Genomic DNA, 13,144 nt, shown 5'->3' with positions numbered 1-13,144 from the left:
AAAAGAAACATCAATGTTTACCAAGGTGATATGAACAAAACTGATTGGAAAATGCATGCTTTTTCAGCCTGCATTAGGAATTGTTTTCTAAATACTAGCTACATTCCAAAAAGCCTCATTAGAAATCTCTGCAAACATGTTTTCAAAAGCTGTTTCCAAGCATTCACAGATTTATACAAACACCAGAAACAGAAGGAAAAGAAAACAGGAAAAGAAACAATGATGAAGAGTGCAGCCTTAATTGTTTTGTCTTTGTCAAAGAACCCTTCTTCGAGAACTGTGGCTCGGTTAGATAACACCTTGCCTTTACAGAATATCTTCATCCACAGATCCCCAAGGCCTTCATGAATGAAGTCAGTATTATTACACCATTATTATGCCTATATGGGTAAATGCTGATCTTCAGGTTCTGGCAAAAGCCACCTCTATATTCATAACTAATCATATGCCAGTCCCTATGACTCCGTACGAAGCCAGGGATTTCCTGCTTAACTCCGACCAGCAGCAGAGGAGAGCAGAGCACGGACACATCTATTTAATTTCCTTGCAGAACCACCGTTACCATGGTAAAAAGCTGCTCTTTTTCCCTTTGAGCACTGACATTTGGATCCCCAGCCCAGAGAGGGCCGGGCAGTTCACACTCGTGTAAGGACCTGACGATTGCTTGCTGCTCTGCTTCAAAGGCCAAAGAAATGAACTCGGAATGGTGCCACTTTCAGAGAGCTCAGTTCTCCTCCGTTTTTCTGGGGAGAAAGGGAAGGACAGGAAGGCACAGGAACTCGATCAGAGCATTCAGGCTGGCAAGGGGGTAAAGCACATGGCTGGCTCTAGTCCTCTGACAGCAGTCATTGCTACCCAGGTCATCTGTCTACGGCTTATTCTCCAAGGCAGAAGGAAAGAGAGCAGCAAATACAAACGTGGGTTTTGGCCAAGGACTGACCCCATAAGCTCCACATCCCTCTGAGAGAGGAACAGGCCTGTCAGCCCCAGGGGAAAGGAGCCCTATGGTAACCTCTGGCCTGAGCACAGGAACAGCAGCCAAGGGGCAGCCTGCACTGGTCTCTGGGAACACTGAGCCAGCCTGCAGAGGCAGCTGCCCACACACAGACACTCAGCAGTGACAGGAGCAGAGCCAGAGCTGAGAGCAGGCAGAGGCAACCTCACAGTGCCTGAGTACAGACTCAGGGCGACAGAGGCAGCAATTTAAATATACGGAACTCATTGAAAAACATAAGAGAGGTATAAAGTTAAAAGCTTGGGGGAAAAAAAAAAATCGTAACATTTCATACTGAAAATAATGAACACGAGGTAACAAATAATAGTCCAGGATATGAGGGGAGATTGATCAGTAGGATCACAGAGTCAACGTTTTAGTGACAGCAGACATAGCTCTCCATTTTATAACAGTGAACATCACCTTTCTGTGGCAAAAATGTCTGCTTCCTCCTTACAAGCTGGAATTATCAATCTAACAAACGGCTTTGAAAAAGCTGTAAGCCAAGTCTGACCTGTTTGTAAGCAGAAGTGCCTATTTCAGCTTACTGCAAATGTCATTAACACCTGTACAGCACTGACACCACGCTTTCAAAACAAAGATAGGTCATCTTACTTTTAATTTCACACATGCACATAAGTGGTAAACACTCCTGTTAATGATGCCATCTGGTGCCTCCCATAACGGCGTGACACTCAGCCTTCCAAACAAAATGTAATGGCAGCATCGCACAAACCCCACTGACATTTACAGTGAGGAAATTTGTTATCAGCCTCGCTTCAGAACGCCTGTTTGTGTGCCTACTGGTGCTATAAAACCATCACCTTCACCAGCCAAGGGGAAGAACAATAAATAATGGATTTTCATCCATGCATATACTACAAAAGCATTAAAAATTCATTACTTGAGCACACGAGCATCTTAAGCAACAGTTACTGCTTTAAAAATTAATACTACTCCCCTGGTTAAGTGAAAACTATCCACACCAAGCCTTTGTTTGTAATCCCAATGTCCACACACAAATTGTAACACAAAGGAACTCTGCTGTTTTAACTTTGATACATGAGCCTTGATATTTAAAAGGCAGGGAATTCTCTTGCCCATCCTCCCTAGGCTCTCTGCTATATTTGCTCTTTCTTATCTTAGTAGAGGCCTAATGATGAAAAAAAAAAAAAACCCAAACCGTCAAAAACCTTCCATGTTTTAGCCATATTCAGTACATTCCAGTGCTTCAACTGCACATAAATAGAACTGAAACTGCCAAAATATACCCCTTAATTGCTACAGGTGTTCTACCAAGCCAGCACACACTTTGCTCCAAGGCAGACAGTGAGAGGGTAAAATAGCAGTGACCGCTTTCCCTGAGTTACTCCGGGCACTGCTGCCCCAGAAGCACCTCCAGGAGCAGAGCTGGCTGTTCCTGTGGTCATGCCCACAGACCAGGATGGGGAATGGCCAGTGCCCAGGATGGGCACACACTCCAAAGCAGAGGCTCTGGTGCTTCACAGCACTCGTGCCTGTCCCTCTCTCCACCTTCTGGGCATTTCTCTTTGGATAGGTAAGGTGACAAACCTCATTCTACTCTCAGCTGCAGTCAGGAGCAAAGAGCTTTGTCTGCTCAGAATAGACTGCTCTGTGGTAGCCTCTGTGGACAGCCTCTCCCCCATGTTTTAAAATCTGATTTTAAGTCCTTGTTTTTGTTACCTTCGAATTACAACTGATCTAAAATTTTCAAGATGTACACTGCAGACTGGCTGGGACTGGACAGCAAGGTGTTGTTAACAGTCAGTCTATCAGTTCTGAGTCCTTTCTGCTTCTCTGCCTGCACAGCTCAAGGTGATGGCTTGTGCTAAGTCTGGGCACTAGTGAAAAGTTCAGGCAACTGGTAGTGAACTGGCCAAAACACCAGAAAGTAGAAGCCACAGAGAGTGAAACTCCCCAGGAGTTTGCTGGAGGGGACATCAGCATCTAGGGATGAGTTTTCTATACAAACACTCATATAGATCGGTTTCATACCCTTTTTTTAAACGAGCTTCCCCACAAGAGAAAGTTTGTCAAGTTCAAAAATGTTTTAAATTTTTTTTCTGGTTTTACCTGATAGCTAATTTCTCCTTTTCTTTTTACAAAACATGGTAAATATATACTGTTTTAAAGTACTGCAACTTTATAATGGACATAAAAAGCCCACAGAACAGAGGATCATCCGGGATGGCTCCTACATTCATAAGTCATTTGAGTAGTGAACATACACGGCAATGGAACAAGTTGTAAGATGAATCTAAAAGCAAGGATTTATTTTCTCTCATGTTCTTGTTTTAATTACTATTTTAAACTGCTCTCAGGCCATTTATTCATAGCCTTTACCATAAGCATCATCACTGGAATCAGACAAACACAAAAATACCTCCACACTGCACTGGAAACTGTTGAGTTTGCAGTGCCTTGGCCTCCATTTTGCATTTGAACCTCACACTAAACTAACTAAATTTATACAACACTTCACAGGCTTCTGCAACTGTTCTGCCTTTTTATGAGCTGGAGCAGAAAAAACAATTCTGAACTGTGCAATAAAACCTGACAGCTTGAACACAGCCATGAAATAAAAATATAATAAACCCAATAGCATGAATAATAATAAAAGGGCAAAAACAAGGAAATAATTCAACAGATGTGTGACATTTTTGTTCTTCACTGTGGATCAGTTATTCTTGTTAATTATATCACCTATTCTTCCCTTACGTTGATAATTACATGAAGCAGATGGAGAACAGAATGCTCCCAGATGGTGAGAAAGCAAACAAGTTTATAAATTGTTTATTTATGAAGAAATAATTAAAAATTATTTCATTATCTATAGTTTTCTACTCCACCAATAATGACATGCACCGTGAAGGCCAGCAGCACTTTATAAGATATTCAGGATTCTGTTGTAACCAACTGTTTTTCGTGTAACATGACTGCAGTGACTGACAGATGTGCAAACCACAATAATAATCTAATCTGTTTTAACGGCAAGGGAATTTAGAGTTTGAATCTTTGGATCTCCTGCCAGTTGGCGCTTCAGCGCCGGTTGCTGATCCAGAATACAAAAATCAGAGATTTCCTTTTGCTCTGGCACAGCTGTACAAAGTGTTTGATCTAATGAGCAGGCAGAAGCTCTGTCAGGTCTGTGCCCTGAACCCCAGTGCGGTAGATGTGTGGCCGATGCAATTCTGAGCCAAGATGTGGCACCTCTGCCACACTTGCTACTCAACAGGTATGCCAAAGTCTGGACACTTCAGGACTGGATGCAAATCAGCAACTGAGCCATTCCAGGGGACTGCAATAGGAGACAGGCACACTTAACATCTCCTGCTTTGTGCTTTCTCAGTCCAGTCTTACCCAATTTATCCAAATCGCTTTAGCAGAGCAATGTGAGACAGAGTTTGGTAGGAACAGACACACAAAATCAGCAACAAAATGTATTTGCAATCTCAAGACATAGGAAGAAGTAAGGAAGAATTTACAGCCCTTCAGGAAATGGAACCACTGCTTGGGGAGTCACAGGGTTTCTGAGGCAAAGATGAAGCAGCACTGAGTTGTGGTTCAAGAGAAAGAGCGAAAAAACTTGTGATGACCTTAAAACCTATGGCGAAGTGTTCATGAAAAGGATGGCAAATAGGGGAGGAGCAGGGAGAGCTCCTAAGCTCTGTATTTCTCTGGAGTCATAGTCATTTTAGCAATTAGCTAAGAGGCAACACAAACCAAAAGCCTGTCTCAAACCAGAAACAAGATTGAGCCACAGGGAATGCCACAAGGGCCTGGGGAGAACAGGGCAAGTAGAGAACTCAGGTAGATAGCCACACAGGTAGCAGTCAGCTGTGGGTTCATCAGGTAAGTTTCTGGAGTTTAAGAGTACATCTCTCCAGCTGACACCTAGCTCTGCCAGAGAGCCCACAGCAGGAAGGACCTATGCTTCCTTCAATAGCACAAGACACAGCTCGTGCTCCCTGCATGAGACAGGTGGGAGCAGTTCAGGAATCCGTGGGAGGGTGACACATGGCACTTCCCCCCTTGGTGGCTTTTCCAGACACCACAGAAGAATAGAGAGAGTTGACAGAGGGACAACAAGTTATCCCACATTGTGCTTATCTGTCTGTAATAACTGATCCAGACCTACAGGAAAACCACCTCTCCAGCAGAGCCAAGATCCATCTGGACTGGCAGTGCTCGGGAATTCGCTGAGAGCAAAGCCTCTGTGGTTCAGATTGCTGCTTTCTCTTCTTTGGAAGAGAAAGGAAGAAGGAAGCAGGAAAGCGCCCGCGCATGTCCTGGTTGAGTTCTGTGCGCTGGGTCCGTGTTTATGAGTGAATTCCCTTCATGCCCTAAGCAGGCTGGAATGTTCTGGGGAGATACAGACTGATGGAGCCCCAGGGCTCCCACCGCACACTCGCTGAGATACAAAGCCACTAACAGCCCACAGACATCCACACACAAATTGTGAGCTGTGCCCCGACACAGAATGACTGAGCTGCTCAGCCCCAGGCTGTTACCGGGCAAAAAGACACTCTGCAGCTAGAGAAGGAGAGCAAGAGCTCGAGAAGGGCTGGAACAAGAGGAAGGCAGCTGAAAAAGCAATAGATGAGAGGCAGATGTTGATTTGTTGATTACTAGATATCAAGGGCATCTTCTGGGTATCAAAGCAAGAATATCACTACAATTATCTCCATTACAAGCAACAGACACTCAGGCAATCAGTTAGGGCAGGCAATCAATGAAAATTTTACATTTCTGAAATCAACCTGCATTTACAATCTTCATCTTGTAGCTCACGTGACAAATCCTGCCACTACTGCAGAGCCCTCTAGAGCAGCAATTACAGTGATAACCTGCCCTCCAGCTCTTGGGAACAAAGCGGGCATGGATTCGCCTCTGGAGGAGCTGCTTTCAAATAGGAGAGGGCAAAGCCCCCTCGGTTTAAACCAGCTTGGTGAGCTGGGGTAGAGACACGGGATAAAGAAATGAGGAGTGGTCTCAAATGCCTGAAATCCCTGCTTGCCCAATCTCAACATCTCGCAAGATCCTGCCCTGATCTTGTTTAAAAGCACAAACCAAAGATGATAGGAGACATTTTCTCCTTCCTCCTCTGCAGGTGCTGGCCTCAGACATCTTCCCACTAATTCCTACTCCAGACTCTTTGTCTGCCTTTCACCTTTCTCCCTCTTTTCTCCACACTTTCCTCACAGCATTGTTCTCTCATGTCCTTCTCCCCTCACTTCCCAGCCCATGAGCATCTTCTACAACCAAAATGTGCTTCATCTTGTCTCAATGTATTTCATAAGGTGACAATTCTCAGCCTTTCCATTCTACAGAGCTATCACATTTATCTCCTTGGTGGGACAGGTTGTTCTCTGCCTTACAGATTGCACCTTACTGTTTACAGTAGGTCTGAGAAGCCTTTTAATCACTACAAAAAGGCAGAAAGATAATATTGTGCCTACTGAAACTGGGTTGTATTAATTTACAAAATACACCTCAGTTAATTTGTAACTTCACTACAGGATTTGGCAGGGTAGTGCAAGATTATTGATGGGGATCAATCTTCCCTTACAAGGCATCTGAGCAGAGAGAGGGCAAGTGCCTTCTGCCTGGCTGCTGCCCAAGGTCTAAAAGCAGCACCATCTCCTTACTCCTATGAGCACACTCAGTTCCCCGTGGCAGGCTGCTCCTCATGTTACAAAGCTTCCCAACGTATGGTGGCCAAAGGTCGCTTCATTCACTCAACAGAAGAGTCAATTTAGCTTTATATGGTTTCAAGTTCGTGGTATTTCAGAGAAGCCAGCAGCAGAAGCAGACTAGCTTTATCCTCAAGTTACCACCCAGCACTTAGCCCCAGATGTCCATTCTGATAGAGCACAGTCTGTCAAAAATCTATAATTCATGCAGAGACAGATGCACAGATACTTACACAGTGGCTGGCCTTGAGTTGGGGTTTTTCCAGTACAACTTCTTAGCAAAAATTTCACACATTCTATTAAATAGAAATTTGAATCTGAGATTTCAAACCCTTATGTCACTACCTACACAGAGAAACTCAGAAAACCTCAGGAGGAACCTGAGCAGACAAAAGATTTGCAAATCTTTCAAACACAGGAAGTATGTGATTTTCCAGCTTCAACAAAAATGCTAAGATGAGCTCTTTTAGTAAGAGAGCAATCACTTTAAAGATTAGGAATAAGAAGCAGTTTAAAGAAAAGCATCAGACAGTTTATTCTGCAGAGAAGAGAAGATAAAGGCAGGGATGCGCATGCGGAAGGAAGGCTGTTGAACAAAGCCAAACTCAGACCAACAGCCTCAGCCATGTTCTGGATTTCACTTTGCCAGCTGCTGCCTAATTAAGAGTTTTAGGTGCCAAAACCTACTGACTAACTGAGAAAAGGACAGCACTAAAAATATTATATGGAAGCCCATCTCAGCCAAGTGGAAGTTAGTAGACAGACATAAAGCTCCCTAATTATATTTCTCCACAAAATTACAACTACCTACTGAGAGAATCCATCACTAATTGTGGTTTTCCTAATATTTCAGCTTCACTAGTTACTCTTTTGAGGAATCACCTTCACGTCTAATTTTAGTTACTTAAAAATGTAAGAGAATGAGGTGTAAGTTATTTAAAAAATGAAATTTTAGGAGCCTTTTCATTTAGAACCTCCAGACTGCACTAGTTCTTTGCAAATAAAACAGTTGGCTAGTGAAAACAACCTTTGCCTTTGCTGTTAAGTCATTTGGCGTTCTAAGGGTATCTCGTGCATGGAAGAAACCTGACTTTGGGACTGAAAAATAAAATGTACTTAGGCAATTTCTACAGAAGGAGTCAAAAGCATGACATTGTCTTTTTTCCGCTTGCAGAGCACAATACCTAAGTAGACCTAGCAGGAGCAAGGGCTCAGCAGTAGGCAGAGCATTTAGAAGGCGCTGGGAGGCCGTGACAAAGTGCTGCCATCATGTCAGCATGGAGTGGGAAGGGCTCTGCTCCAGTGGGCACCGTGTGTGACGGGCTGCGGGCCCAGCCCAGCCAGGGCGCGCGGCAACGGAGTGGGATCGGCCGGCACGGCCGCTGTAATTAAGGAGCAGCCTATGAGCACGGGGAGGGTAATGCCAGCCCATCTGCCAAGCCCTGCACGAGCTGGCACCGTGCCTCCCGCCTGCTGCCGCTGCTGTCACCCACCTGATCCTTGGAGACCTGCTCCGACGGAGCGTTCACGCCAAGCTCTTCCAGAGGATAGACAATCTGTCGTCTCGGCCGCACGGGAGCCATGTAATGAAGGGCAGATGTCAGGGAATGGGCACAGGGACGCTGAAACTGAAAGACAGCGATCCATATTTCAGCAGAGAGAATGTCAGAGCAGTGCATCACAGATGTCTGCTGCATGGCTTTGCAAACACACAATTCTTAGCTCTGTTGGCTAAATCTGAGACAAAAATCAGCAAATAAACAAACATACTCAGAGCAGAGGAATGAATTGCAGATAATTCCTGACACTAATGAAGATAATTATGAGAGTAATTACATTACTATCTCTGTGGGAATGACAGATAAACAAGTGGTTTGGTTTATGGGATTTTTCAGCACAAGTATTTTCCCCAGGAGGATATTTTTCTCCATAGCGATCATGAATCAGCTTGATTTGACCTCATTAAGCTGTGTTATCTGCTCACTGCTAACCTTTGCTCGCTTGGCAAGGAACGCAGATGAATTTATATGGAAATTCTATACCGACTGAAATGTCTGGTTCATCCAAGTGATAAATGTTAATAAACTGGCAGAAATTTGAGATGAACAAAACCCTAATGCTCATCTGAGCAGCCTGGATCATTAGAAATAGCTGTATCTGTCTATTACAGCGTGACTGGCTCTGGCGTAACTTACAACGTGAAAGGGAAGAAAATAAGAGAATTACAGGAAATACAGAATGAACATTAACACAAACTAAATTACACTCAAGTGCCATTCCATCCACAAATATTAAAAACTTGAAGTTACTACATTGAGAATTAAGTAAAATACCACACTTACCACTTATTAGATAATAATATTAGATAAGCTAAAGTAACTTAGAGCAACTCTGTAGCCTGGTAGCCTGGAAACAGTCAACACAGGAATCACTGCTAAGATTTAACTTCTCTTCCATCCAGGGCCATTAAACTGCATTTCTGTGAGTGCCTCTTCAGAATGTGAGAACCTAATGCCACGCAGGAACATTGGCTCCTCACTGGAACACTTAGAACTCCACAAAAGTGCACAGAAAAACACATCCTTTTGCAAATGTACCCAAGTCTAACCTGTCAAAAGTTCACACATGAAAGTCAGCAGTGGTTTCAAAACCACCCGAACCACCACGGACAGAACCCATCTCAGTCACCATCTAAACACCAGGTGCCCAGTCCAGCCAGCCAGGCAGAAGCCCACGCTGGAGGTGAGTCTCCAGGGGAAAATTCCGTCTATCCTGAGACAGGCAGCTATGACCGATGGATGAACTGCCCTCGGGATGCACCATGAGCTTCCATCAGTGGTGCCAGGAGCCCAGGCGATGGGGCTGAGCCAGACAGCAGCTTCACATGGCTACACAGGCTTGAAAATGTTACCTTGTGCTCCCTTTTCTGACGTGAGACTGATGGCAAAACACATATGTGAGTATTGCTGAATTACGTTCTTCTTGGAGACGGATTTTCTCCATTAGAAGTTCAGTTCTTACCATTATCCCGTGACACTTGCAGAAACACAAGTCCCCCTTCAAAAGCCAGTGAGGTGCCTAGATCCCACTGACTTTCGGTGAAACACAGTCTAGAGAACCTGAATCCCTTTGGAAGAGTTTTTATAAGCCACCTGGATGCATTTAAGATGATCCCCTTGCATTTACTCAGGCTACACTACCCTTGTGCTGGGCAGAGTGCCAAGGACATTTCCACTCTCTGCTCCCCCCGCCCCCTCACTTCCTGAAGACTGGTGGACACCACAGACCAGCCCTGCTACGCAAGAGCTGTGTCCATGGGTCCAGAATATGTCACGCAGGAAGAAAGTACAGTTTGCTGCAGATAGCCAAGAAAATCCCTGTTTGCAGTCATTCACAGAAGCAAATAAAAAATAAAGTGAGAAAAGGTGCCAATATTTAATACAAGAAATACAAATTACTTTTTCCTTACCTGGCCCTCCACACATTCTGGATAAACAGGGTAGTAAAGAGAAGATTTGTGACCCAAGCGAAGAATCTCCTTTAGAAAGTATTTTGTATAGTGATGAAATACAGGATTTAAGACAAAGTGGCAAAGATGTCCATGTTCCTCTTGCTGGTGATGATTAAAACGAATAAAGTCCTCAACGTTGTAGTGTGCTTGAATATACTCAATATCCTGGAAAATTAGGAATTTGTGAGTCAGCAGTGACCAGCAGCTACCTTGGCAGGATTTGAGCAAATACCAACCAATGAGTCACTTTCTATCAATCAAGGAACTACATTGGAACACTGAAATCAAGTGTCTGTGAGAGCTGTTCTCAACTAAGGGCACTGACTGAACAGACTTTCCTTGAAAATCTTTTCATTGTATCAAAGCCTCTCCTTGCAGCTTGCCCTTATTTACAAGGACTGCACAGCTGACCCTTTCCCCACAACGTCTGATACAGGTTAACAGATATCCATGGAGGGGAAAAAAAACCCCACCTGTTTTTCTGAGGTCAAGGCACGGAAGCCCAGGCTGTCCCTCTCACCAAACTCCAGCTGAGAAAGGGAATTCTACAGAGCAGAGCTGTGTAGAAATGCCCTCTGACAAGTGTTCCCTGTTGAAGTGATAACCTGATATTTTTGCACATTTATTCACTCAGTCTATCCTCTTAGCTCTTAATATAATCAAGAGAATTACTCTTGGAAACAGGAGTGACTCTTCTATTGTAAAAACTAAGCATTAGAACTGCTGAACAACCTAAAATCCACCTTTTCGGTCCTAGCAGAATACCACAAAAGTAAGACTTGGAGAATGTTTACTTTTCAATAATAATGTGCAAAGTCTTCTATTACTCCATCAGAGAATAGGCTTTTCTTTGCTTTCAAGTGCATGATTCACAATCTTTCAGAACCTACTGTTGGAGAAAAAAGTTACGAAAGCAAATCTAGAAGGAGAATTACTGCTCTTTGAAGGACTTGTGGCAAAGCTGCTCATTGACTTGGAAAGCAGAAGGTAAATAGGTGATTAAGCACGTATTTAGAGGCAGAATGGCTTTGTGCTAAAACACCAAAACAGTGCAGGAGGAAAACTTTCAGGACACAGCAGCAGCTTATTGAAAATAACAGGATAATTTTTTTTATCTGTGTGTCAATCATTATCTACAAAAAGAGAAGTAATACAGTGGACACAGGCTGGAGAGAAGGGAGCTTCTAGAAGCAGCATTTTCACAGACGCTTTGTTAGGCACACATACAAGAAAATCCACTGCAAAACCATGTCCCTAAAAGACATGTCTTTTAAATATCTCCAGGGATGGTGACTTCACCACTTCTCTGGGCAGCCTTTTCCATTACCTGATCATCTTTTCAAGCACAAAACTCAGCCTTTAGTGTGAAGACCAAGCACCACAAAGCTCATGGAACACAAACAGAATTTACCATTTCATCCCTAGTGACAGAAACACCAACGATTTGATCCAAAACTTCTGCTACAAAAGCCCGTACTGGCATCCCATCCTGCAAGGCAAAGGCAACAGACACGTATTTCCAATTCAGCAGAATCTCTTTTTAATGGTAACTGTGTATTTCACCACAGAGTCCCAGTTAAAACACCTTCCTCCCAGCGCACCTCCCAGGCACTATCCCGGTTTAGCCAGTCCGCTCCCCACGAGGGCCCTGTTTGAGCCAGGTGTTGCTGGACTCTGGACCACACAGACCTTTCCTCACTGAAGTTTCAGTTTGGATACAGCTGCTGCAGGAGTGCTACACGCTCAGCCACCACTTCAGTCCTGTGTTAAGTCCTGATCTTAGGACAGAACTGAACACATATCTGCAACAAATACTCACCGGATCTTTACGAGCCTCAGTGAATATCTTTGAGTCATTCCATATCTCTTCATCCAAGCTAAGAGTTTCAACGAGCATTTTGACACCCTGTAGGTCATCGATTGTTGCTTTTCTTACGTTAAATGACCTAAAAAAGGACAAAAAAAAAAAAAGAAAGTTGACTCTGTGACAAAATGAAAACAACTGCCAGGCTTAAGACAACACATCCTTCACGAGTACCAACCACATCTTTCAGAAGCTGTAACTGATTGCCAAATGACTCTTGTTCCAAAGGCAGATATTAACTTATTGCATGGTAATAGAAAAGATCAGATTATTTACTTGAGACAACTCCAGAGTCCTGCTTTATCTGCTATTAAACACTCAGCCCAATCTGTAACTACAGGTATCACCTGTCTTCCAGTGAGTAAAAGTCAGCAATAAAGGGAGGCAAAGAACCCTAAAATGAACATGGAACCTGTAGCTGCACACTGCAGCACATGGGGAAAAAAACAAGATAAAACAGGGAAAGACAAGAAAAAATGAGAAAAGGAGAGAGAAAAAATAAAACTGAGACAAGTGTCATGGTATAAAGTAAAGCAGGAACATCAATTTCTCCAGGAACAGATTACCAATTTTTGTTTTAGGCTTTGATGCTTCAAACAGTAACACGTGAGGATAAACCTACATGACTGCAGTGCCTCTGCTAAGTGTGCAGTGCCAGTTAGCAATCACACAGCAGTGACGTGGTATCAAACTGCCTGTGCCACGCACGGAACATCGCACCTACAGACAGCAGTGACCTGGCACTCGGCTCACTTACAGACTGCCAGCAAACATCTTCCCACCTACTAATTAGGAAGAAAATTCACCTCACAGTGACAGTCTACAGCAGCTGAGGAGCTCTCCCAAAGTTTGTCAAAGGCAGCAACCCCTTCCTGGTTACACACAGCTCGTGTAACAAACACTTGTGGAGTGCTGTTCAAGAAGCTGAACTACAGCTTCAGTTCCAAGAAGTAAGTCCTTTCACCCACAGATGAAAACTTGCAATTCACGTAGTATAAGTTTTTTTATTCCTGTTCTTCTCACTTTCAATTTAAAGGTGGATGTGCTGTTCTTCAGCCTCA

The 13,144-nt window shown here is 43.7% G+C and overlaps 1 protein-coding gene across 14 annotated transcripts in view; it reads right to left on the bottom strand.

The window, feature by feature from the left end:
* The window catches only part of CFAP61 (cilia and flagella associated protein 61), a 95,994-nt gene that overhangs the window by 58,519 nt on the left and 24,331 nt on the right, over window positions 1–13,144 (bottom strand). For all 14 annotated transcript variants that reach the window (XR_005604254.1, XR_005604256.1, XR_005604255.1 and 11 more), the window contains 4 exons: window positions 12,039–12,165; window positions 11,631–11,708; window positions 10,178–10,384; window positions 8,202–8,336 (listed from right to left, as the gene is read on the bottom strand). Coding sequence is in view for 8 of the 14 variants with exons in the window: in XM_039569655.1 (XP_039425589.1) it covers window positions 8,202–8,336; window positions 10,178–10,384; window positions 11,631–11,708; window positions 12,039–12,165 (547 nt within the window). In the remaining 6 variants the exon portion in view is untranslated. The remainder of the gene's footprint in view (window positions 1–8,201; window positions 8,337–10,177; window positions 10,385–11,630; window positions 11,709–12,038; window positions 12,166–13,144) is intronic.

The sequence above is a fragment of the Corvus cornix genome, chromosome 3, assembly GCF_000738735.6.
Source record: "Corvus cornix cornix isolate S_Up_H32 chromosome 3, ASM73873v5, whole genome shotgun sequence".
NCBI classification, from domain to species: Eukaryota; Metazoa; Chordata; class Aves; order Passeriformes; family Corvidae; genus Corvus; species Corvus cornix.
This window is presented reverse-complemented; position numbering and strand designations above follow the sequence as displayed.